At 51.6% G+C, this 26,224-nt stretch overlaps 1 protein-coding gene across 1 annotated transcript; it reads left to right on the top strand.

The window, feature by feature from the left end:
• Window positions 1–26,224, top strand: MAL (mal, T cell differentiation protein). Its single transcript, XM_039231743.1, has 6 exons — window positions 1–105; window positions 183–323; window positions 469–632; window positions 19,624–19,791; window positions 20,933–21,058; window positions 25,640–26,224. Exons 2-6 carry the CDS (start codon window positions 185–187, stop codon window positions 25,712–25,714), a joined length of 672 nt encoding a protein of 223 aa, XP_039087674.1. The 5' UTR covers window positions 1–105; window positions 183–184; the 3' UTR covers window positions 25,715–26,224.

The raw sequence follows: 26,224 nt of genomic DNA, 5'->3' as shown, positions 1-26,224 counted from the left end.
CAGCCCGCAGCCGAGCGTAACTGTTCCCACCTTGAGCCGGAACGCGAAGGTCGCGCGTATCAACGCGCCCAGGGGAAAGATGAAGGACACCCAACTTAAGAACAGGTAAAGCAAAGGTGACCCTAGGGGTGTCACGTTGGGGAGTTCGCGGGGCGTAGTTATTGATGGTTATGTTTCTTAAGGGATGGTGATCACGTGCAAAGCGTGCGAAGCGCCTCGCCAAAGCGGCTTTGTCCCGCTGCGGGTGGGAGGCGGCGCCGGAGGTCGGTCGCAGGAGTCAGTCTCCCGTCTCCCGCTCTGCCAGCCCGCAGCGCACTCTCCCGGTGGGTCAAGGGCGGCGCCCGCGGCGCGCACCGGGGACCTGGGCGGGGCCGGGGCGGGCGGTGACCAGGGCTCCTCCCTTTTCGGCCCCTGGCTCCCCTACTCTTAACCCGCGCGCGGGGGCGCCCGGGCCACTGGGTTCCGCAGAGCGAGCGAGCGGTCAGTGCGAAGCCGGAGCCGCGCGCGTCCAGACCCGAGGCCGACGCCAGCACACCGGCATGGCCCCCGCAGCGGCGTCGGGTGGCAGTACCCTGCCCAGTGGCTTCGCGGTCTTCACCACCTTCCCCGACCTGCTCTTCATCTTCGAGTTTGTGAGTGGCTGGCGCGCCCGCGCCCGTGCCAGGGAAGGGGCGGGATGGGTGGCGGCTGCACGGGTCCCCGGAGCATCCGGGTAGCGGGGCCACAGTGAGGAAAGTCTCTCTCCTCCCACCCCCACCCCACCCCCCAGTGGTTTGGCCCCCCTCTAGACAAGGGCAATGGGGTAAACAGTCCCCAGGACCTAGGTGGAAAAACCGAATTCCCAGTATGGGTCAGATGTTGGACACAGGCCCCGGATTCACTTGTGGTGCGCAGGTTCCAGAGCTGCGCGCCCAACTCGCTTCACAGGTGCCGCCCTGAGTATGCCTTTACTGGAGAGCGACGTCCTTGTAGAAGTGCCCAGCTTTTCCCAGGGTTAGGATTTCGTTTAAAAAATAAATAAATAAAAAGAAACCCGAGTACGTATTACCGACCGAAGTTTGGAGATTGGGTCGGTGTCGTAGGAGAAGTAGAATCTGGATTATTCTCTTCTGGCCTTTGAAAGTTTCTGGCGAGTGACCGTACTTGCCACCCCTTTGATCGGCGAAATAATCAAACAGGTCGTCGTTTGCTCAGTCGTTCTGCGCTGTGCGGCGGGTGGGGGGAGGGGAGAGGGACTGGCCTGAACGGTCCTGTGCCTGGGCTGACCTTGAGCAGCGGGAACCCCACGGCCGCCACCTTAAGCGGGAGCCGCACAGCCTCCGCCGCCGGGGAGAGCGCTTCCTGCTCTAGGTTTCTGGGAAGGTGATCACTACGTGGGGAAGCTTCCCGCTGCCCTCTGCCTAAACTCCGCAGGAGCTCCGGACCCTTAACTTGGGAGAGGGTGTGGTGTATTTATTCGGTGGGTGTGGTGCCTTGCAGCCACAGAGACTCCTTCCCTGCACCCCCACCTCCGAAGTGGCCGCCTGGAGAGTTGGTTGAAAAAGAAAACGTCCCAACCCGACTGTGTAAAACTACGGGACCCCCTTCCCCCCCACCCACCCCCGCACCCCCCGGCTTCTTACTGTCTGATTGGAGGCAGGAGTGTGAACGGCAAAGGGAGCAGGTTCTGGTCTCCATGGAGATTGTGGAGGAAAGGGCGAAGGGGGCTGAGGTTCCCTGGGGCACGGTATCGCTGAAGCTGTGTGAGTTGAGTCAAAACCTGGATGTATCCAGAATGACTTCAAAACCTGGAGCTAGCCAGAATCAAGGAAGTGGCATCTAGAAGGAAGTCTGGACACCACTGAGCCCAGTCCTACCACTTATGGATAGGGACACCCAGGCCCAGAGGGGACGGACTTGCATCCACTGGAGCCTTCTTTTCCCAAATGGCTCATCTGAGTGCTTCTACCAGCAGTTAGCCTGTGCCTGCCTAGCGCTGGATTTCTGGAAAGAGCGTATAGACCTGTGGCTTGGGAATAAGTACCGGGTGGTTCCTTCAGAGGCTACTCTTTACAAAGGCAGACGTTTCATAACCAAAAGAGATGAGGGCTAATGCTGAGGTGTGATGGGGCAAGAGAGATATGTAAGCAACAAAACGTCTTCCTAGTGTCTCTTAAATTGCCCTAATGAGTGGCTTATTCTGCCTTTGTAGCTCTTTGAGGAGCCTTAAAACAAGAGTCAGGGAAGAATGTGTTAGTTGAGCCCCAGGCAGAAGACTCTGGTGCACCTTCCTCCTCCTGCCCTGGGCAGGTGATGGTGGGGGGTGCTGGCCTCACAGAGAGAATAAGCCTCCCAGTGCTCTCCTCTTGGTATCACAAATTAGCGGAAGGAAGGCTCCTGAGGGTAGGAGCCGCCCAGCTGGGCGATCTGCTGGGTGGACAGGAGGATACGCCCCACCCCGCCGCCCAAACCCACCAAGTGAAAGTGGAAAGCTGGGTGTGGGAAATCTCAGAACCATGGATTCGTGGAAACTTACTCCTCCTGCGGCGGTTTTGGGACTTGACATAGTAGGGGCTTCTAAAGAAATAATTCTCTCCTGCTTGGAACTTTCCTCTCAGCTGTCTGAGAAGTGATTTTTTTTCCTCGTTAACCTCAACCCTGCTCCCCCACCTCCCTCCCTTCCCCCCAACTTCCTGAGAGACCTAGGGTGCCTCAGTTGTCTCTCAGACGCTCTTTCCAAAAAGACACACCACCCAGTTAGAAAATGTGCAACAAACTTGAGTAGCCATTTCTCCAGAGAAGCTGTACAAATGGCCAATGAGCACATGGAAAGATGCTCAGCATCATTAATCATTAGGAAAATGAGCTAAAAAATACAATGAGGTACAATTTCATGTGAAATTATGGTGATTATTCCTTTAAAAAAAAAAATAGAAAATATCAAGTGCTGGCCCGGATGTGAGGCAATTAGAACCCTCATACATTCCTGATGGAAATGTAACGTGGTTCATCTGCTTCTGGAAAACAGTTTGGTAGCTCCTGAGGGAAAAAAATTACCATTTGACCCAGCAATTCTATGCCTAGGTTTTTAACCAAGATGATTAAAAGCAGCGACCTGAACAGGTACATGTACACACATGTTCTTAGCAGCACTGTTTACGATAACCAACAGGTGGAAATAGCCCCAGTGCCATGGCTGGAGAGACAAATTGTGATATATGCATACAGTAGAATATTATTCAACCATAGAAAGGAACGAAGTAATGATACATACTACAAAAGTGATAAATTTTGACCCTATGCTAAGAAGTCGGACACAAAAGGTCATATATTGTATGATTCCATTTATATAAAATATCCAGAAGAGGTAAATCCACAGAGACAGAGCACAAGCTGGTGGTTTTCCAGGGACTGAGATGAGAGGGATAGGGTACAGGGTTTCCTTTTGTGGTGGTGAAAATGTTTTGCAGTTAGAGGTGGTGATTGCATAACAGGAGTATATTAAATGCCACTGAGCTGGTCAATTTAAAATGGGTAATTTTGGGGCGCCTGGGTGGCTCAGTCGGTTGGGCGTCTGACTGTGGCTCAGGTCATGATTTCAAGGCTCATGGGTTTGAGCCCCGTGTCTGTGCTGACAGCTCAGAGCCTGGAGACTGCCTCAAATTCTGTGTCTCCCTCTCTCTCTGCCCCTCCCCTGCTCATGCTCTGTCTTCTGCCTCTCTCTCTCCCAAAAACAATAAATTAATTAAAAGCACATATATTAAAATGGTTGATTTTGTGTTATGTAGGCTTACATTTTTTAAAACACAAAAGCGAAGAAATATATCACAGGAAAGGCACCCGCATAATTATCACTCCACTTTGTCAAATCTTAATAGTTGACCTTATTTACTTTTAGTATTAGGGAAGTAAAGCTTTTCAGATGCTATCCAGCCCACCTGAAGGTCCACTATTATGTTCTCTTCCCTCCACCCTCAGGACAATCCCTAAGCTGAATGTGGTGTTCATTACTCCAGAGCAGGGTTTATTTAGACCTTTACTGAATACCTACCTAACATAGGTGAACTATGCATGGCATTATTTTATGTTTTCACTTTATGAAAATAGTAACACACACACATTACCTATTCCATTGCAACATACTTTTCATACAAATTTGTTTTGAGGCTTACCCAGGTTGACACTGTGTCTTGCTGTTCTTGGACATTTTGGCTATTTTCAACGTGTTGCTTTCTGCTGTTGCGTTGCCAAGAACATTCTTGTACGTGCCTCTTTAGTTACATGTTTAGGGATTTCTTCCCAGAATACAGAGGGAGGATTTGACCTCCTGGTTCATAGGGAATGCACATCTTTGTTTTCCCAGATGTTACTGCATCTGTGTCCAAAGGGGGAACTCTAGTTGACATAGCCCAGAATCAAAGTTACCCGGAAGCTGATGAAGCATGATTAGGTTCCGGCCCCTTCCCAGACCCTGCCTTATTCCATATTCTTTAATAAAGAAGGTCCCCGGGGCGCCCGGGTGGCGTAGTTGGTTAAGCGTCCGACTTTCGCTTGGGTCATGATCTCGCGGTTCGTGGGTTCGAGCCCCGCGTCGGGCTCTGTGCTGACTGCCAGCTCAGAGCCTGGAGCCTGTTTCAGTCTGTGACTCCCTCTCTCTCTGACCCTCCCCTGCTCACGCTGTCTCTCTCTCTCTCTCCTAGAAATAAATAAAACATTTAAAAATAAATAAATAAAAAAATAAAGAAGGTCCCCAAATTGTACAAGTTTTGAGCTAAACCTGGACCCTTCCAGCCTCTGCCAGCAGTGTAGGCAAGTGCCCATTGTTCCTCAGCCGTGCCACACTTGACAGCATCAGAATTTGTCATTTTCTGCAAACCCACCCAGTGGGTGTAAAATGCTTGGGAATGCATAAAATCTGTAGTCCAATGAGCTGATGACTCAGAGTTCACACTCCCATGCCTGACCTCCCAATAGCCTGGGAGTCACAGATGCCAGCGTCCAAAGCGAACTGGGTGGAGCTCCACCCCCTCCCAAAGCAAGGAAACTGCCCACAGGGGGGTGGCTCAGAGGAGGCGTAGGTGAGGTGTATGGCAACCTTACCCTGGCCCAGCACACCTATCCCAGACCTCTGAATGCTGCAGGCTCGTCACAGGAAGTGGAAGGCAGGCCCGGCCAGGTGCCATGACCCTGTCTGTCCCAGCACCAAGCACCTTCAGAGCCACACACGTCGTATTGCTGATATACACAGCGGGGACACTGGTGTACCCCACATGGGCAGGCTCGGGGTGGGATGACCCCTCTCCCAACAAGTCACGCCAGGGCTTTGCTTCTGGCCTGCTCCCCTGTCCTCACCCAAGGAGGATTTTTTCCTTTGGGGACCGCAGTCTCTGTTTCCTCTTCCTCCTCTTCCCTTCTAAGCCAGGGGCTCCGTGACACTTGGCCCACCATTCACGGAACAAAGGTTAACAAAGGATGCTTTTCGCCTCAGCCCTGGCCAGGGCCAGAGGAAACTTCTCTTACGAAGTGCCAGGAGAGATAACAGCCCCCCCCCCTTCCAGAACTTTTGAAGGAAATGCCAGAAAACATCAGCTCAGCTCCCTCCTCCCCAGCCTATAAGAAGGAAGGCTGCTGACAGAATGGCAGGGACTGAAGAGAGACTTGGGGAGCTCAGAGAAGTAGGGTCGACTACTGAGAGCCACCGCTCCTGGGGTGCACTTTGTGGGCTGGAGGTGGAGTGGGGGGCGTGGGGGCACGTGGATTGGGCTTGCGGTTACGATTCTTCTAGTGAGCTGGACACAGCAGCTACTAAAATGCGGCTGTTTCTCTCACCCAAAGTGAACGGGGACTTTTATTATTGGAGAGTGACCGGACAAGTCCGGAGACCTGCCCTAGATTTTCACCTGCCTGGGGACCAGCGGCCAGGATTGGGTGGTGCGGGTGGGGTGGGGATAGGATGGCGAAGCAGTTTTCTGGTGGGTGGTCCACCTTCTGGTTACACTGAGAAGACAGCATGAGAACTCACAGGAGATAAGAGATGTGGAATCACAGAAACCTAATTTGTTGGGGCTGGGAGGTTACGGAGGCTGGGCCAACCGGGTTGTGGGGGAGGGCGGGGGGGGGTGCAGCTTACCTAGGTAACTCGGTCTCCCGGGTGGCACTTTTTGTAGTGACAACAAGTCACATCCAGGTTTCTGTGTTCACCCAAACACCCACGATGAAGTTTTGCCCGCAGCAGAAAGGATCATGAAAGGGCAGCCTTGTCCATCTGGCAACCCTGGGCAAGGCCTGGTTCCCTTCTTCCCTTTACTCATTCCCTGGGGGAGAGAAGGGGCAGCTCACAGATCCTGAAGGATCTGAGTCACTAGGTCGAGGCTGGGCCCAAGAATCTGCATTTGATAAGCTATTGACTCAGCAAGGTTTTGAGTGCCTGTTGATAGGCCCCTCTAAAGGGAGGGGAAGAATTATAGGTAGAGGTCTCTGGGGGGTGGGGGGGTTCTTGGAGTTGAGAAGTGACTTTTCTGGTTTTTCAAGAACCAGAGGACTGCTTTGATCAAGAGTCTGTGACTTTGAGCTGTTCTCTGGAAACTGCCTAGGGTGATGATGGGGCTCAACCCCCACATGGTCATGCATACATCATCACAACCACGCTACACTGAGAAAGGTTGCCTTTAAGCTTTCCATGCAGGTGGCATGAGGCATCCTCTCTCTCTGAGTGTTTTCAGGGGAGAGTAGGAGGATCCCAGATGCTGCTGCAGGGGAGAGGGACAGCTCTCACCAGGTCACTCAAGGCAGGCCAGGGACAAAGGCTAACTATTTGCACCTACACCTGCCGCACCCTGCAGAGGGTGGAGGGGTACATTGTGCTGCCAGCCTAAGCCAGTTCTGCACAGCCTTTGTTCTGGGCTTAGGCACATCCTCAGGGAAGGGCTATGGGTGGGGCAGGAGGGCTGGGGTTGGACCACATGGGGCCTGCCTTGAGGTGCCATGGGGCTGGCCAGTGGAGATCTGGATCGGGCTAGGGGCTAAGTCCTAATGGACTCATCGTTGAGCCCCACTTCCACCCTCTACACAAGCCTGTCTGGGGCTTCCTTCTGGGCTCTCAAGTTTCAGTCCCTGGACATAGAGGACATAGTGGGTTGGACCAAAAGCCACCAGAGGCAGGCACTAAAATATTCCGGTGGGTATTCTCTTGCGGCGCTGATGGATGTGAGGACAGTGAGTGAGTGAATGAGTGACACCCCTCGACCCTGAAGCACTAATGCCATGGGCAAGTGTAGACTGACTCCTCACAGGCTCCAGATTGTTCCTGAGGTCCTGGAGCAGGTTCCTGGACTCTCTGCACTGTGGGGCCTCGACTTGCTTTCTACACTCTGGTGGAAAGCTTTAGCTCCTGCTTCGCTCCTGGCTGGGCACCAACAGCATGATTATTTTCCAGGCATTGATTTTCTGCCATGCTTAGTTCCAGGCTCTCTACCACTCCATCTCATTAATAGCTAATGTTCTGCCCACATGAGGGCAAAACAACTCCCTGAGGCCTGAGAAAAATCTGTAGGAACTAAAAGAAAAGCCTTGTCACCAGCCATCACACATTGATATGCACGGGCAGCGGGGAGAGGCACGGGCCAGGCTCAGCTGACCTGAAATTCCACACCATAGCCCCGGATTCCTGTTAGAATACTGCAGTTGGGCTGGGAGGGAAGGGTGCAGGAAGAGGGGGAGTGGGGTGAGAGGAGGAGGGTATCCCTGAAACTCCTGGATCCAGCTTTGAAGAAGGCCCAAAGAGAACCAAGAACCCAGGCTTTAAGCCGGGGGGACAGTCCAGGAACGGAGCAGATGGGGAAGGAGGTGAATGTGAAGCTGGCATCCCTATACCTGTTAGTGGGGGTGGGGGGTGCGGGTCCTGACCAACATCCTGTTGCTGGGCCCCCGGATGAGAACCACCAGGCCTGTGCCTGCGGAAGAGAGTGATGTCCTTCAGTGTTCTGACCTTTTGCTTGTTTTTTGGTCTTAAACACAAACCTTGGTATTCTTTTCCTCTGAAAGAACAGAGCCTATTGAGTAGGCAGAGGAGTGGGGGAGGGGAAGCCTGCTTCCAGAAGCCACCTCCTTTACAATTCTCTCTAACCCAGGGCTGCTGGGAGGGAGCAGGGTGAAGGCTAATGGGCTAGTCTCCTGTCACTTCTTATTGCTGTTCTCATGACCATTTCCAAAACGACCCTAGACATGGGGAAGATTTCATGGTGAACTGCTTGTGGGTGACCTTGGGTAACTGCCACACTCAAGGTGGATGTGACCGAGGCTCCTCAACTAGCCTGTCAGAGCTGGTACTCAGCAGCTGTGGGGGTGTGAGCATGTGACCACACCTCAGTTTCTGCATCAATAAAATGGGGATATAATAGCACCTACCTCGAGGATTGATGTGAGGAATATTACGCACAAAGCTCTTAAAATAACATGATGCACGTAGTTACTGCTGACTAGCTATTAAGCACCACTTTTATTAATTTACTAATGACTCAGACAACTGTTTCGAGAGCAAGCAGCCAATCCCTGCTGAAAGGGGGTGACTGCAGGGTGGGGGCCATAAGACTCATCCTACACCACATCAGGCAGTGTAGAGGCAGGAGGTGTGCTGGGTTTGAAAGTGGGTGGGGCTCCAATGTTCATAGCAGCACTCTCCACAATAGCCAAAACATGGAAAGAGCCCAAGTGTCCATCAACGGACGAATGGATCAAGAAGATGTGGTTTATCTATACCATGGAATACTACATGGCAATGAGAAAGAATGAAATCTGGCCATGTGTATGGAGGAGGGCACTTTGGGGATGAGCACTGAGTGCTATGTAGAAACTAATTTGACAATAAACTATTTGTAAAAAAAAAAAAGAAAGAAAAGAAATCTGGCCATGTGTAGCAACATGGATGGAGCTTGAGGGTGTTATGCTGAGCGAAATAAGTCAGGCAGAGAAGGACAAATATCATATGTTTGCACGTATAGGAGGATTAGGAGGAACTTGACGGAGGACCAAGGGGGAGAAGAAGGGGGGAAATGGTGGGGGAAAGGGAGAGAGGCAAACCATGAGAGACTCTTGAATGCTGACAAGAACTGAGAACTGATGGATGTAGGGGGAAGGGGGGATGGGCATGGAGGAGGGCACTTGTGGTGATGAGCACTGGGTGTTATGTGGAAACTAATTTGACAATAAACTATTTGTAAAAAAATAAAAAAATAAAAATAAATAAATTTTGCAATACAAAGGGAAAAAAAAAGAAAGTGGGTGGGGCTGTTGAGGGCCCACTTGCCTTGTCTCTGGGGTACCACATAGACACCACCCTCTGTAGGACCCAGCCAGCAGCATCATGATTTCTGGCTCCTCTGCTCAGAGCTGCCCCTGGCCACCCTTCTGCCCCAGAGGAAGGGGATGTCTTAAGCCTCTGTCATGTACCACCCCACCAGCTTGGTGCCAAGATGGGTGGGGAGAGCTTTGTGACTTCTCAGTGCCACACAGATTGCTGCGTCTGCCCAAGGGGAAGGGACCAATTGCCAGCGGGCCTGGGATTAAGCCTTCCAAAAATGATTTGTCTTCAGAGTCAGTGTATTGCCATCTGGAAGGGCACTGGTTAAGGAAGAAGGCAGCCTCTGGCACAAAAGTGTGCCCTCACTTCCCTAAGCATCCGTCCTGCCTGGTGGCTGGTGATAAGCCAGACACAGTTGAATAGAGGGGACTGGCAGGAAAGATTCCACCTCACTTCTCTGTCCTAGGACTTTCCAGAACGAGCCCATAGTCCTCCACTGGTCTCCATTCAAGGTCTTCCTTTAGTGCAGATGACATGGCGGGACTAAGTCCTCTATCCTTCAGGCCTGGGCTTCACTACTACCCCCACCTGGAAGCCCACCCTGAGACCACCCCTTTGCTGGCATTTGGCACCTGTACCGCAGGCTGTTGCTTGGGTATGTCTCCTGCCTGGACCCTAAGTCTGTCCGTGTTCTCAGCACAGATTGCACACTCTGAAGCATTTGTTGGTAGCATGCATTGGTTGGACAGGGGCTAACTTCTCACCTCCCACCTGGCTAGTATTTATGAATCACAAGAGGAGTCCTTGACTCCAAGGGCAGATGAAGGTGAAACTGACAGTTACCACCAATTCCTAAGAAAGAACCGCCAGGACCCTGAAAGGAAGCCCTGGGCCCTGCAGATGGGTGGTACATATGCATAATACATACCTGTTTTATTTGGTGGCTCACCGTGTTACTATCCTACTTGGTGATCCCCATTAGTACCTTTTGTTTTTCTAGCATTGAAGCCACTCCCATCCGTCTAGAATTTCCACAGATTTGCTGCTCTTTTATAGATGGCTTCTGGTATTTTTCATGGAATCTCCTTGTTTCTGTTTATCCTGCTGGGTAAAGCCCATGTGGTTAGGAAACTTTTCCATTCAAATGAGAACATGCTTGTCTGAAAGCCCCTAGCTCTGTGGACCTGAGAGAACGTCTCATTCATTCAGGATTGAGTGACTGTCCTCTGCGTCGGGAGGGAGATAGTACTGATCAGTGATCAGTGGCCAGTGCCTGAAACACAGGTGTGGCAGGTACTGTGGAAGAGATCTCCTAGGGACTTTAGAGAAGGGGGACTGCAGGCCCAGACAGGGGTCTTTTCTCAGTCCACGCCCACCGTATTAATGTCAGTGGCCGACCTGAACTCACCCCCATCCCTTTGAATCTCAAGTCTCTATCTCCCTCTTCACAAACAGACTCAAGGCCCCCTGAGTCCTGGCCTTACCTCCAGACTAGATAAAGGGACACTATTGAAGCCTACTTTGGGAAGGGTAATGGCATGATGGGTCCTTCTGCACAGATGAGCCTGCTGATGAAGGGGCTAGGAGGACAGAGCAACTTGCATAGGTAAACTGAGTCAGGCGGCCTCAACACCACTTCCGGTGTTTGCCTCAGGAGTAGCCTCAGAGGTCAGACTCCCCTTAAGCTGCCTTGTCAGTTGACATAGGGGGGCAGGGATCTGCCCACAGACACCTCCTTATAGAGTTAAAATAAGGGATCTGTGCACATTGGGCTCTGTCCCTGTTCTAGGCAGAGGTATTTAGCTGATCACCCTCATTGTGTGGCAGTACTTTTATCAGGACCTGACTGTGTCCTTGGTGGACCCAGAACTGCTCCAGTGGAGCCTGGCAGCAAGACTGGAAGGGAGAGATGGACTCTGTTTTAGGGCATGTCTTTGGATAAGGTCTGCCTCCATAGGTGTACCTGGCTCAGTGCTTACTGGCCATGGTCAGGGGCACCCTTATCATCTCTTAAATGCATGAATGAATAAATGAATGAGTGATTGGGCAAGTGCAGGAAGCCTCTCCTTTGACGCTGGGGGCCTGAGTTCCTCGACACCAGGCGGGGGGTGGGGGGAGCTCACAGGAGAACCCAAGAAGCCGGCATAAACCCCACATGTGTGCTTCCTGCCATCTCCACCTCTCAGAACAGGAAAGGAGCCCCCCATTCTTCCTCTCAGACCTGTTTTCTGAAGAGAAGAGCCAAGGGAAGTTTGGGGAAGGCTTCGGGGTCTTGGGGTTTTGGTCTTTCCCTCTGACCTTTCTCTGTGCACTCTCCGACCACCTGGTACCTATGTCCCCTTGACTTCCCCTTGCTGCCATTTCCCTGCTCCGCAACAGATCATCCATAACCAGCCTCTACGCACACACACATACACACCCTCTACTCTAACTCACAGAATGATGAATCTTCATAGCCACCCAACCCTGGAGCTGGCCGGGTCTCTCCTAGAGCACACAGTTACTATACTGGTCAGGCCACCTACACAACATGCCTATCTAGCATTGCAATAACCCCTGGCTACTAAAATAGTCCCATTGAGTATGGAGCTTTCCAGAAACACCCACTGAGGTTACTGTTCCAAAGGGCTCGAAGCTCACAGCGGCTGGGACCAGTCTCCCCTGGTGTGGCCACCTTACCTTTCCTTTCCCTTCCTGGGGAGAGGATTTGTGACCCCCTTGATCAATGTGGCAGGACAACTTAGTGTTAGGTGCACAGTGTGTGTTCTGTAACCAGTTTCCTTTCCTTCTCAAGAGTTCAGATTACAAACTCCTGTCCACAGGTGCCCGCAGGGCACACACACCATGCCTCCAGAGCCACTGGGAATCCCGATGCGGGGCTCCAAGGCGTGTGTGTGTGTGTGTGTGTGTGTGTGTGTGTGTGTGGAAAGTCCTGAATGGGAAGTCCTCTTTAGTTCATGCCTTAACTTGTTACTGGAAAAGCGTCCGCTTGTGAAAACCCTGGCAACGCAAAATGGAATCCCAGAAAAACATCCCGGGAATTTGAGCAATTCTTCTGAGTTGACTTCGGTTATCCCAGTTGTGCAGCATTAACACTGGACAATTGTGGATGCAGAGCTCTTTCACCTCTGCTCAAGCAATGGACACACCATACGAATCTCAAGAATGTGCTGGAGGATTCTTTTTCCCCCTTTTGGAACCAAGGCTCATTGTTTGAAGGAAGGAGCTCTCATATTTTAGTGTCCCTTGTGTTTCCTTCCACAAAGGCTGACACATTTTTCTCAACTTTAGATTTCTCGAAGATCATCAGTTTTTCTCTTTTTAATGGTTTTGAAGTCATTTTATTTTTATTTGAGAGAGAGAGAGCTCACGCACGAGTGGGGGAGAAGGCCAGAGAAAGAGAGAGAGAGAGAGAGAGAGGGAATCCCAAGCAGGCTCCATACTCAGCACTGAGCCTGATGTGGGGCTCGATCGCACGACCCTGGGATCATGACCTGAGCAGAAATCACTGGGATCATGACCTGAGCAGAAGTCAAGAGTCAGACACTTAACCGACTGAGCTACCCAGGAGCCTCTGAAGTTATTATTAAGTTCTGGGTCCCAGTAGGGTTTGGAATGGATAATCGTACATGTTGACATCCTAGACCTATTGGATCCTAGACTCGTCTTTCACATGGTGACAGATGAGGCTTTGCCTCATCATCTGGCCATTGAGACGGTGAGCGCTCAGAGCACTCACCATCTGTCAGGCACTCCACAGACATAACCCCCTTTCACACCCATCCCATATGGTGGGCACGGTTGTTGTCACTATTTTTCACACAGAGAACAGAGAGGTTAAGTAACTTGCCCAGAGACAACAGGCCACCCTGTTGTAAGTGGCAGAGCTGAGATTGAAACTTGGTAATCAGTCTCTGAAGTTTACACTCTTAACCATGCTAGCCTGCCTCCTGTGGATTAACTCAGAAAGAAAAATTGAGAAGCTTCTCTGAGTTTACACAAGAGCTCCCCTAAAGACTGTCTCCTGAGGAAATATTTTTCCACAAAAATCATTGGACTGGGCAGGCCATGATTTATAAACTCGTTTTAAGTCTTTGAAATTTTTTCGTTTGGTTTTTTTAGATGACCTCTGGTTCTTAGGGAATCTCAACCCCGCTCAGCATCCAAAACTGGACTGAATTAAAGACAGGTGGTTTCCTGTCTTGAAACAGCAGGGGTAGGGGCCTCAGACCTCCAGCTCATTCCCATTCAGGGACACTGAGGTCCCTGCATCTGCCTGACACCCAAGGACGAGCTAATCTCACATTGGAGGCAAGACAGGGATTGAAGCTCGAGGAGAGGGGAGGAAAGGGAGCTTTGCACCAAGAGCCCAGTGAGGAACTGGCGAGGTATCTCAGTGGCACCGCCGGACAGCCAAGCAAGGCGCTGGAGACAGGCGCCAGGCCGTATTCTGTCTGACAGGAATTACCAGAACATAATCCAAGGGTTTGTGTTATGGAAATGTGTTCTAAGGCTTTTGGCAAACAGCCTGGGATGTCTGATGCGTGTGCTGTAACTCTGCTTCTCTCCACTTGAGTCAGACCCTGGGCATCAGTGTTTTGTCAGGTTGTCCCAGGCAATTCTAGTGTAGAGTGAGGGCTGCAAACCATGGTGTTAGCCCAGATCCACCCGCACTTCCCAGCCTGTGGATCTGGGCCCCACAGAGAGAGCTCAATGCAGATGACACTCAGGCCACCCAATTTATAGACTGTCTTCTGCAACCACCCTAGCCAGCTACACCATCTTGGTTACAGAGGACGGTGACCTGGGTGTAGCTCGGGGGTGCTGGGAAGTCTGGCCTGTTAACAGAGACGAATGGAACCGGGTCATGCCTCCACTTGTGTTTTAAAATGATTGCTTCTGAGCATTGGCCACCGGGGAGCTGGGAGCCGCGTGGAGTTTTCTTTACAAAGGGAAATGCTTGAACCTTCACCTACCCCTTTCTGTTGACAAATATTTGGCCAGTGGGGTCCTGAGGCCAGGATGGGGTGGACTGCTCCCTGCCCAGGATGCCTTATCTCCCCGGGTGTGGGTGCTATGCTTGCTCTCTCTGTTTGCTCTCTGCACACTTAGTAGGTGAAGTGGGGCAGGCACTGGCTTTGCCCCATGATTCACACTGAACCCCAGCTTTGCATGGAATAGGGCCTGGCAATCAGTTCTGTCTTGAGCATCACCCCTCTTGAGCCCCATCTCCAGCCACTCTCCCTGTCTCATTGCCTTCCTTATGCCCAGCTCCCTGGTTTTCTGAAGCCCTCACTGCTCCTTCAGCATCCTCTGGACTCGACATATTTATTATATTATATTATATTATATTATATTATATTATATTATATTATACTATACTATACTATACTATACTATACTATACTATATTATATTATATTTTTAATTATATTATTATACTTCCTCCCTCCGGAAGGCCACTCCTTGTTGACCCTTAGACCCAGTTAACCAGTTAGGCCACCTCTCCCTTCAACCAGTCCAGGCCGCTTTGCCCACTCGGGGCTGGTAGTCATCGAGCACTATAAACGGGCTGCCTCTGCATCTGTCTCTGAGGGCTGTTGGCCTCCTGGGTGAACAGCGTCTCACCCGGGTTGTGGCTGGGCACAGCGCCAGCAGCTTCACACTCACACCCGCAGTGTCAGCCAGCGTGCACCAGCCCGCAATGTGGAGACACGGCTGCAAACTGCCAACTGCAGACAAGAAAGCCCAAGGGACTGACTCGTGCTGCAGCTCCTCCAGCGGCTTGGTGGAGCGCCCCACGGCAGGTGGGGGGACTCACGACTGAGCCACCGCTGGGGGTGCAAATGCTGCGAGGCGCGGGTGCTGCGGGCTCTGCCCGGGAGGGGCGGAGCTTCCACGCATGCGCAGCTCTTACAGCTGCGTTGGCTTCCCAGGCGCATCCGCACCGGGCTTCTCAGGAGAGCGGGAAGGTTTCCCCAGACACGCAGCTGAGAGGAGACTCCCTCCTCGGCTCAGCCTCCTCTTTTCCCACGTACCCCTCCTGTCCTCACCATTGTTCTGCCTCCACCCCAGCACCCTCCCAGATGGCGGCCCCTTCCTCAGCTGCTGCCTCACATTTCTCCCCCCCCCCCACCGCCCCGGGCACCCATGGGGCAGGGCTGTGCGGGATGCGGGACGGGTCCCTGCCCGTCTTCTGGGGGCAGACCCTCCCCCCCCCCACCACCACCACCCCGTTCTCATCGCTTCATCTGTGCTGTGAGGACCTGACCTTCGCACGATGTGTGACTGAAAATACGTTCCGGGGACAGGCAGGACCGCGGCATGCTTGCTTTCGGAGCTGCCCTGCAAACCAGTGCTTCCTCCGGGGGCTCCGGCTCGGGGGCTCCAGAGAAACGAGGCACATTCACTCAGTGTCCCCGAAAGTGGTGGGGGTCACAATGGGCCAGGGGGGTGTGCTGTGATGGTAGATGTTTTGCAAAGGTGAACTTGAGAGAGAATTGCTCGCCTTGAAAGACGTTATGCTAAAGGAAAAGCCATTTGCAAAAGCCCGTCTTTTACTATACGATTCAACTTATATGAAAGTTCAGAATAGGGAAATGTACAGAGGCAGGAAATGGCCTCTTAGGGGTGAGAGGGAGGGAAGGGAGCAATAGCTAAAGGGTACAGGGTTCCTTCCTTCCTTCCTTCCTTCCTTCCTTCCTTCCTTCCTTCCTTCCTTCCTTCCTCTTCCTTCCGTCCTTCCTTCCTTCCTTCTTTCTTTCTTTTTTTAATGTTTCTTTATTTTTGAGAAACAGAGACAGAGCATGAGCAGGGGAGGGGGAGAGAGAGGGAGACACAGAAACCGAAGCAGGCTCCAGGCTCCAACCTGTCCAACAGAGCCAGATGCGGAGCCTAAACCCACAAACCGTGAGATCATGACCTGAGCTGAAGTCCATGACCTGAGCTGAAGTCCATGACCTGAGCTGAAGTCCGACGCTTTACGGACTGAGCCACCCAGGCACCCTTTTTTTTTTTTAAATATTTATTTATTTATGAAAGAGTGGGGGAAGGGACAGAGAGAGAGAGGGAGAGAGAGAGAATCCCAAACAGGCTCCACACTGTCAACGCAAGAGTCCAGTGTGGGGTTCAATCTCATGAACCATGAGATCATGACCTAAGCTGAGATCAAATCGGATGCTTAACTGACTGAGCCACCCAGGTACCCCTACAGGGTTTCTTTTGAGGTGACTAAAATGTCCTAAAATTGGGTCTAGGGGTAATGGTTGCACGTGTCTGTATATACATCCCCAAACCATTGAACCATATACTTTAAATGGCCGCGTTGTATAGTACGTGAATTATATCTCATTAAAGCTGTGTAAAAGAGAGAATTGCTTCCCACCATCTTACTCTGAAACTTACTGCTATAGATAAACCACACAAAGAAATAAAAAGCATAATTTTTAAAGGACCTTTGCAAGGTAGTGCCAGAGGTAGGACAGGATCCTGAGGTCTGTCTACCAGGGGGCAAGGGCTGGGGTTGAACCCAGGGTGGGCTTTGCTCCTATGGACAGGTATTCTTACCATGGTCTCCAGGAGTCTGAGAGAGAGAGAGAGCACCAAAGCAGCTCAAGTGTCTGGATTACCTTAAAGCTTCCCTCTGCATTGGGTGCCAGAGCTCAGCGTCCAGGCTACCTGGTGTGTACTCAGGACTCTCCAGCAGGCACTCAGTGCGGTGGCTTCACTCTGACTTCGATCCCCCCTCCTTCCCCAGTCACATAGGAAGAAATCTAGCTGAAAAAGGTAAAGTTACATGAGTCTGCAGACCAGTCTGAGAGCCGTCTTCTCAGATTTTGCCATTTTCAGGACCACCTGTGCATTAACTTACCTCATATGCTTTTCACAGTTAATTGTGTCCAAAATAACTGTATCATTACCTTAAAAATAAAAACAGTGTGGGGCGCCTGGGTGGCTCAGTTGGTTAGGCGTCCGACTTTGGCTCAGGGCATGATCTCATGGTCTGTGGGTTCAAGCCCCATGTGGGGCTCTGTGCTGACAGCTCAGAGCCTGGAGCCTGCTTCAGATCTGTGTCTCCCTCTCTCTCTGCCCCTCCCCTGCTCATGTGCTCTCTCTCTCTCTCAAAAATAAACATTAAAAAAGAAAGAAAAAGAATCATTTCCTGATGTGACATTCAGTGTTCCTCAAAGCCATGTCCACTGGCCACGTACAAGCCCCTCCAACCCACTGGGTCCCTCACAGGATTCCCTGACCCCACACTCTCCCCTCCACGTGCAACGCAAACTGTCCCTTTGGGATGGGCGCATAAATCACTCCAGCTTACCCATACCCATCTGACATGTGACCCTGAAGGCCAGTTAACTAACTCAGACACTGATGCACAGCTGGGCAGGTGTTGCACACCTGGAGTTAGCCGTAAGCAAGAGGGACCTCACCCTCTCCATCACATGATCAGGGATAGTGCCATATTCTCCCAAGTGCACCTGTTTTGTGCTGGGCGCTGCAAAGGAGAAGGGCAGGACTCCCTGAGACCATATGAATAGGGAACCTAACTGAGATTGGTCCTCCTTGGATGGTCAGGAGAAGAGCATCCCAGGTCCTTGCCTCTGCCTTCCAGACAGGCATGCCCGGTTCCCCCACTTATCCATGCCACGCTTGCACCTCCTACACCCAAGTTCTCAGCCACCGGCACATTCACGTCCCTTTGTCAGGGCCCATTATGGAAAAGGCCAAGTAATCCATGTGATCTTAAAGGCAAGTGATGGATGAAATCTACACACATCTTATGCTACGGTGGCCTAAGGATTTTTATGTAACCGCTGTATTTATCTGTTTGCTCCAATGACTGCAAGTTGTAAAATATGCCCCGCTGCCTCTGCTAGTGCCTTCAGGCACCCTCAGATTCCACAGTAGAAGAGGTTTTCTCGTCAGAGAGGCCCATATCGGGTTCGTCAGGCCCAGTTTGGTTTTGATAACTCTAGATTCTTCATTGCTCTGACTTTTCCTCTCAAATGTGATTCTCTCCTGATGCTTCTCAGCTGAGAGGCTCAGAGAACACCTGTGGGGACGGTGGTCTCTTCCGTAGCAGGTGGGCAGCTGGTACAGGAGATGGAATCAGGGTACGCTTGAGTTCACAAGGGAGGGGACACAGGACTCGGAGGGCAGTCCAGCCCGTCCAGAGCCCCGAGATGCTGCGAAGTACCTTGGAGACCTTTGACTACAGAGCCCTCTCCACCTGCGTCCCAGCCTCCCCAAGCACAGTCCTTATTTGGTTCGGGGACAGTGGATGAGGCTGACTTCCCTACAATGAAGAGGGAGAGGGGAAGAGAAGTCCAGAAGGTCCCAGATTGGGTTTGTGTGCCTTTGTCCTTGGAGAGCCAGGACCTCTACACTGTCCTTATGAACCTCTTTGAAAACATGGGACTCACTGAGCCTTTGGACATCAACAGGGGCGTCTTCCGGATAACGGCAGGGAAGCACTTCTCCTGTGCCAGCCGTAGGCCCCCCGAAGAGGTGGCCTGACTCTGCACTCCAGCCCTGATCCTAGTAATCAGAGCGCTTCCTGGACTTGGAGATTTAAGGGGTCAAGTTTAAAAAAATATATATGCTTATGACATAGTGTGATCAATCTATTTTGCCAAGTAAAGACCAAAAGAACCTGCTGGTCACTAACCTTTCATAAAAGAAAAGATATTTTGGGGCACCTGGGTGGCCTAGTTGGTTAAATGTCTGACTTCGGCTCAGGTCATGATCTCATGGTTCATGGGTTCGAGCCCCACATCGGGCTCTGTGCTGACAGCTCAGAGCCTGGGGCCTGCTTCAGATTCTGTGTCTCCCTCTCTCTCTGCCCCTCTTCCACTCACACTCTGTCTCTCCCTCTCTCAAAATTAAATAAACATTTTTTTAAAGTAAAAAGAAAAGATATTTCAATGTCACAATACTAGGATTTAATCTAGGGCATAACCTCAGAATAATGATATTGCTGGATGCCCTAAGTCCTGTCTTGGGATGACAAATTACTTAGTGCCCATGTGCCTCAGTTTCCCCATCTGACAAATGGGTTGGTACCTGGTTCCTAGGGTTGTGAGAATTAACTGAGTTACTGTTTGCCAAGTGCTTAGGACAGTGCCTGGCATGTAAGTGTGATAGACCTTTTTGTTAAATAAAAATTTAAGATTGTATTTAAAACATGGGTAAAGGCAGGCAAGCAGGGGCTTGGAAAGCCCCTCTCTGCCTCCTTCCTGTTCTTCTGGCCCTGATGCCCCAGTGTGACCTGCAGGTCTGGCCCTTCCTGGGTGTGGGCTCTCCTGCTCTGACGTTCACCCCTGCCCTCCCTCCCTCTGCAGGTCTTCGGGGGCCTGGTATGGATCCTCATTGCCTCGTCCCTGGTGCCCATCCCCCTGGTCCAGGGCTGGGTGATGTTTGTGTCTGTGTTCTGCTTCATGGCCACCACAGCCCTGCTTGTCCTGTACATAATTGGTGCCCACGGCGGGGAGACTTCCTGGGTCACCCTGGTGAGTCCCAGCCTGGGATGGCTGATGTGGGTGGGTGGGTACTGGACCCTCTCCCCCGGGCAGGCTGCGTTCCCAGTGCTAGGTGAGGCTGCCCATAGATGTCTCCTAGCCATGGGAGTTCCAGGGCTGAGCTGGCCAGCCCTTCGGCTCTGAGCTGTCCCCAGCAGCCCTCTGAGGGCTCCGCACAGCCAGGAGGTCAGGAGAGGGTGAAGGCAGAGCTTGGTTGTGGCTGCCCGATGGGCCTGCTCTGTTTTCTCCTGCATGACTGCCTTTCTCATGGATAACCAGCAGCCCAGCCACCCCTCCCCATGCCACTTGCACCTGCCAGGTGCCTGCTGGCATCTCCCAACGTCCAGGAGGGCTGCTTTCCACCTTAGGGGCAGGCAGCGTCCTGGAGGCGGGCCTTGGCTGCCCAGCGTGAGGCCAGGCTTCTTGGCCAGCGCCCAGTGATGGTCTTCTAAAGCAGGGTCCCCAGAGAGGGACTTGGAAATGGGCAAGGGATGGCCCGTGGACATAATTCTGCATAAGCTCTACCTTGAGGCCCATGGCGGGGGGGGGGGGGTAAAATTTATACATGGGACACCTGGCCATTACTTACCATGGAAGATGGCAGGGCCATTGGGCCAGGCCTTTACTCTCAAAAGGCCTCCTACTTAGACTTTTCAAAATTGCCTCCAAATTACAGCTACTCAAAACCCCATTCTTGTACTTTCTTGCCTTTAAACATTCCTGGAGCTCCCCCACGCTCCCTCCCCAAAAAACTAACAACAACGAGACAAAACCACAGTGGAAATGGCCTGGGCCTCTCACCCTGCACTGGTCACCGAGGCCACATCTAAACTGAGACTTGACCACACATGACACTGCTCAGGGCCAGAGCCAATGTTTACCTGTGAGACCCCTCCTGACCCCCACCTCTTACTCGATCCCACCTCGAGGGAAGGCAGCATGCCTTCTCCCCTAAGTCCTGCCCCTGGCCCCCAAACCAGTGAGATAAAACCAGCTCTGTGAGGAGGGGGCGGGGCTATGGTGACGGGGGATGGGACAGGAGTGGGGGTGGGCAGGACCTGAGCCGGTGCCGGGAGGGGACAAGGAGGGTAGCGGCTGCCCAGCTCTCTGACGGCCCTTCTTGGCCCTGCAGGACGCAGCCTATCACTGTATTGCTGCCCTGTTTTACCTCAGCGCCTCTGTCTTGGAAGCTTTGGCAACCATCGGGATGCAGGAAGGCTACACGTACAAACAGTACCATGAAAACATCTCTGCTGTGGTGAGTCCCCCAGTCAATTTGCTCCTGTTCCCAACTCCCACCGCCCATGATAGAGGGTCAGCAGAAGGCTGTTTGGACCCTCCCTTCTGTTTTTCAGTTCACTGACTTTCAAAGGAATTAAACCTTCCCCTTATTTCTGAAGAAACGAAGCCTTGGAGAAGGGAGGAGATGTGTCCAAGACTCCCCTTGGCCCTCTGCTCAGCGCTGCACTGCCCAGGCCTGGGCTGGCCCAGGGGTCCATGCCTGGTTGGCCTTTGCAAAAGGGAAATGACCATGAGCACCAGGAACTTCTGAGCTCTCTGTGACCGATCTTATTTAACTCTCATAACAGCACTAGGATGTAGGTGCTCTTATTATACCCATTTCACAGATGCAGAACCAGGACACCAGGAATGTGAATAACTTGCTCCAAGGTGGCCATGAATTATTGGTGTCCAGGGAAGGTGCGACACTCTTTTGTTTTTTAAGTTTTTATTTATTTTTGAGAGACAGACAGAGAGAAAGAGCAGGCGAGGGGCAGAGAGAGAGGAGACAGAGAATCCCAAGCAGGCTCTGCACTGACAGCCCAGTGCGGGGCTCAAACTCAAGAACTGTGAGATCACGACCTGAGCTGAAGTCAAGAGTTGGATGCTTGACCAACTGAGCCATCCAGGCACCCCCATCCACACTCTTAGCATCTATTTGGAGCAGTGAGCTTGGCCACTTGGGTCTCCTGGGTCTCCCTCAAAGCACACAGTCAGGCTCGGGGAAGCACTGAAGTCGGGGACAGAAAATCTAGTAGCCAGTGTCTCACCAAGCCCTGGCTCTGGAACTGGGACTGGAGAGAAGGCTTTCTGGGCCCAGCATGTCCAGAACCCTCGGCTGTGGGTGTTTGTTGCTGCAGTTAGGCCTTCAGCTCTGACTGACCGATGCCTCCTGCGTAGCAGCTCTGAGAACCTGCTGGAAGGGGAGGGGCCAGAGCTCACGCCTCCACCATTTTCTTGAGCAAGTGCCTCAGCTTGCTCATCTGTGAAATGGTATGGTAATTCCTGTCCAACTCCCTCAGGACTACAGAGATGTTGAACACCTTCCTCCAAGGCCTCACAGCGAGCAGTGGGTGGGCCGGGGTCTTAAGCCTCCTTTACCCCATCAGCAGAACCAGCAGGGGTGCCAGCTGTGTGTGGCCAGGGCGGAGGCCGCGTGCGGGCCTCTGCGCTCTAAAAGAAGCGTTCTCCAACTATGGGACCAGACACATTGGTGGACTCAAGGTCCACCAATTTTCTTTTTAATGGATTTTCTTCTTAATGGGATGAATCGGAATGACAGAGAGTAGGAGAATGTTTCGATTCATAAAACCTTTGTCCAGAGTTCTGCATGTGTGGGCTCCCACCAGTATGCAAACTCTCCATATCAGATGTATTTCTAGCCATGAGTGATGTTTAAGAAACAGAAAAAAGCTTCAGGAGGTAGTGCTCCTCACATTTCTAGAGGTCAGCCTGTGAACCATACAAACCAAGGTCAAATGTGATGATAGGTCACAAGATGCCAGCTCCAGGTGCCAAAATGGTCCCCACTTTTTGGAAAGAGTAGAGCAGAGGCTGAGAGGAAACCCACAGGGGTGGGCACTGCTGGGCGCCAGGAAGGGGTGTGGCGGGGGTGTTCTTCCTGCTCCTAGAGGGTGGGGTCTGGAAGAAAGTTACTGAAAACCTTGTCATCAGGTCCCGATGGGCCCATCCCCTGTCCCAGGGAAGCCACATGCTCCTCTTAAGCTCCCAGCCTACTCTCCAGTTCCAGAAACTTGGCCACTTTATGGGCCCTGGCACCCCTTCAAATGTCCCCCAGTGTGGGAATGTCTCCCATATTGGCTCATCTTCCAAGATGGCTGGTTTCTAAATAGTAACACAGCCAGGAAGCACCTTGGCTGTTCTTCCTTCCCTTGGGGGGCTGGTAACCCACTTCCTCCATCATCCTTCAAATGACTCTCTTCCATCTCCTGTTACCTAAGAGAGCCTCATACCTCCCCCTATCCCAAACCCAGAGGCCTTCTCTCCAAACAGACATCAGCAGCAAGGCATTTGACAGTTTCCATAAAATTATTGCAGATAGTAGTGAAATGCACATGGAACATGGCTAGTGGGTCAGCACTTGATGAAACAACCCCGATAGGCCTCTGCGCACTGGGCAGATCTCTAGTTGAGAACCACTGTGATCTACTGTCTTCCAACTTTTCTCTTTTTCTTCCTCCCTAAACGCAACATACATCCAGAGAAGTGAGTAGGATGCAACTGTACGGATTGATGAATTTCCATAAAGTGAACTCCTCTGCGTCACAAGCATCCAGACTGAGAAATAAGACATCATAAATGGCTCCCAGAGTCCCCTTGTCCTGCTACCGCTATGACCATGCATCCGTACGAAGGATTTCTAGCTGCCTAGTTCAGTTTTGCCTGCCTTTGAACTTCATGTAAATGGAGTTATAGAGTGTGTATTCTTTTATGTCTGGCTTTTTTCTTTTTTTTTTTTTAATATTTTTATTTATTTCTAGGAGAGAAAGAGAGAGAAACAGTGTGAGCAGGGGAGGGTCAGAGAGGGAGATACAGACTCTGAAGTAGGCTCCAGGCTCTGAGCTGGCAGTCAGCACAGAGCCCGATGCGGGGCTCGAACCCACGAACCGTGAGATCATGACCCAAGCGAAAGTCGGACGCTTAACCGACTAAGCCACCCAGACGCCCCTATGTCTGGCTTTTTTCTTTCAACCTTAGGTTTGTGAGGTTCATCTACGTTTTTGGGTGGAGAGATAGAGTGTTTATTCTCACTGCTGTATATCATTCCATCATTGGCTATACCAACATCGATTTATCCACTCCACAAGTGATCACGTCCCTCCATTTTTGTTAGTTGAAGGAGATATACATGGACATGCCCAGGCAAGGTCAGGAGTGCCAGAATCAAGAATCAAAATATTGCCAGCAGGCCAAGGTACTGGGCTGAAGGAGATATATAAGCCCAGTTCAATGTAAAGTCACATCTTTCTATTCAAAATATCAGTTGTATGAGTCCACGGGGAGACCCTGCCCAACCACAATGTGCCTTTCCTAGGGGTAGCCAGCCAGGGAATAGGGAGGCACCTCGAGACCTTCTCCCACACGTCCCTGACCTTTGAAAGCATGTGGCCCTGCCTCTCGCCCCTCTCTGTGATACTTAGCTGGACCTGTCTCAAAAGCTAAGCTTCTCCCTCTTTCCTTTGCTGGCAGCGGAGAGTCTGTGCCAAAGGGATCCCTGAGATTGGTGGGAATTAACTGAGGGCAGCTAGAAATTTCTGCAGAAAGCTGAAATAACAACGGCAGCCATTTAGGGAGAGGGATTTCTGAAGGCCTAAGTATATGCATGCACCTCCCTGGCTCTCAGTGTCCCCAGTGTACCATTGCTCGACCTTGCTTGGAAAATAAGTGTCTGTTTCCTGTTATTGCTGGGGACATCTGAGGTGCATCTGTCCAGGCTCTGCGTGTGGAATTCCCCAGATAATCAATTGCTCCCATCTAACAGGGAGAGGTGTTTTTGGGGGGTACTGCTCACTCACGTACAACCGCTCCTCTCAGATGGTAGCTAAGGGTTCCCGGATGAATTCCCTTAAGTTGGTTATTAAATAACTCGGCTTACTCAGTGCCTCTGGCCAATGAGGGTGAAGAGTTCGCCCATGTGTGGAGGCAGGGAGAGAGCAGGCATGATGACTGCTGGTGTTTATGGGCATTTTTAAGAGTCACGGAACCGTAGCTGCCCTAATGTGGTGCCTGGGTTGGAAACTCTTGACCCCAACACCAAGGTCACAAAACCAGGTGTAGATATTTGACTTGGGGGCAGGCAAGCCTTCAGGGAGGCCAGCCACCCAGAATAGGGCGATAGGAATAGATGGTGCCCACGTGAACACCGCAAGTCAGGGCCTTGACAGGGACAAAGTGACCGTTTACCCTGTTTCCAGGGCCAAAACACCAACTGGATCTTTCTAGCAGCTTTCTCAGTAAGCCCCCTCTTTTTTGCAAAAGCCTCAATCCCTCCTCCTCATCCCAGTCCCTCACTTCTGTGAGCCTGGCACCCTCGCCCAAGCTCGTGAAATTAAGATTCCTAGAATAACATTCCAGCAGGAGTCTGAGGATGGCCAGGGAGCATCAAGACCTTAACCAGAGCCAGCAACCCAGGTGTTCATAGTCTCTTAGCCAAGGCCAGTGGAATCAGCTGGTGGGTTCTGGCCTTACTGGCGTAGAGGAAGGAAGTTTCCCATGAAGAGTAGTATCATTTGAGGGGACTCTGAGGGCCCCCATTTCCAGTTGGGTGGCACCAGCATGATGATATGTGATGACAGATAATGGACCTTGCAACGCCAAATCCAGCCGCTTGGAGCCCTGTGCTGAAAGCATTCTGGGGCCACAGGCTTAGCAGGAAAGGATGGGAAGCATCCTGCGGGAATGATGGGAAGCAGCAGTGGAGCACACCCTTTCGGTCCATCATCGCCAAGTGCCATGCAAGCGGCTGGTCGGTGTTGATGGCCCATGCGTCGCCCTCTCCCCATTCACTCCCATTAATGGTGATTTATCTTGGTTCCAGGTGTTTGCCTACGTGGCCACTCTGCTGTACGTGGTCCATGCGGTGTTTTCTTTAATCAGATGGAAGTCTTCGTAAAGCAGCAGAACTTTTGCGGAAAACCCCAGATGGTGTTACCTGATCAGCCCGCCTTCCAGCATAACATTTTAGATGCAGAAATACTCTCGATGCTGGAAAAAAGAAAACACACAAACAAGCAAAAACAGCGCTCTGTTTCTTGTGGGTGTTATGTTTACTCTCCTACATGCCTTCATGTCACGGTTGGGGGCTTGTTACGTTTAATCTCCAACTACTGAGCTGTCTTTCTAGAGTCATTTCCTGTTTGGGAAAGGGGGATGCAGGGGTGGGAAATGGGGAGTGTGACCATGAAACAAATATCCCTTGCTGACTCCCGGACTGGATCTTTTGAACTGTCTTTTGGAATTTTCCACAAGCTTCTCTGAGCACCCATCCTGGGGCATGTTTCCAAATCTTCATGGACAGTCTTCCTGTCATGGGGAGTAAAACTCACCCAACAAATATGTGCAGATGTCCACGGTGGAAGATGATAAACCTTTGAAATGCTCTATAAAGTGCCTTTATGTTCAA

Source organism: Hyaena hyaena, unplaced genomic scaffold (assembly GCF_003009895.1).
Source record: "Hyaena hyaena isolate Hyena2069 unplaced genomic scaffold, ASM300989v1 scaffold_57, whole genome shotgun sequence".
Taxonomy (NCBI): domain Eukaryota; kingdom Metazoa; phylum Chordata; class Mammalia; order Carnivora; family Hyaenidae; genus Hyaena; species Hyaena hyaena.
Note: the sequence above shows the minus strand (reverse complement) of the source record. Positions and strands in the feature narration are given on the sequence as shown.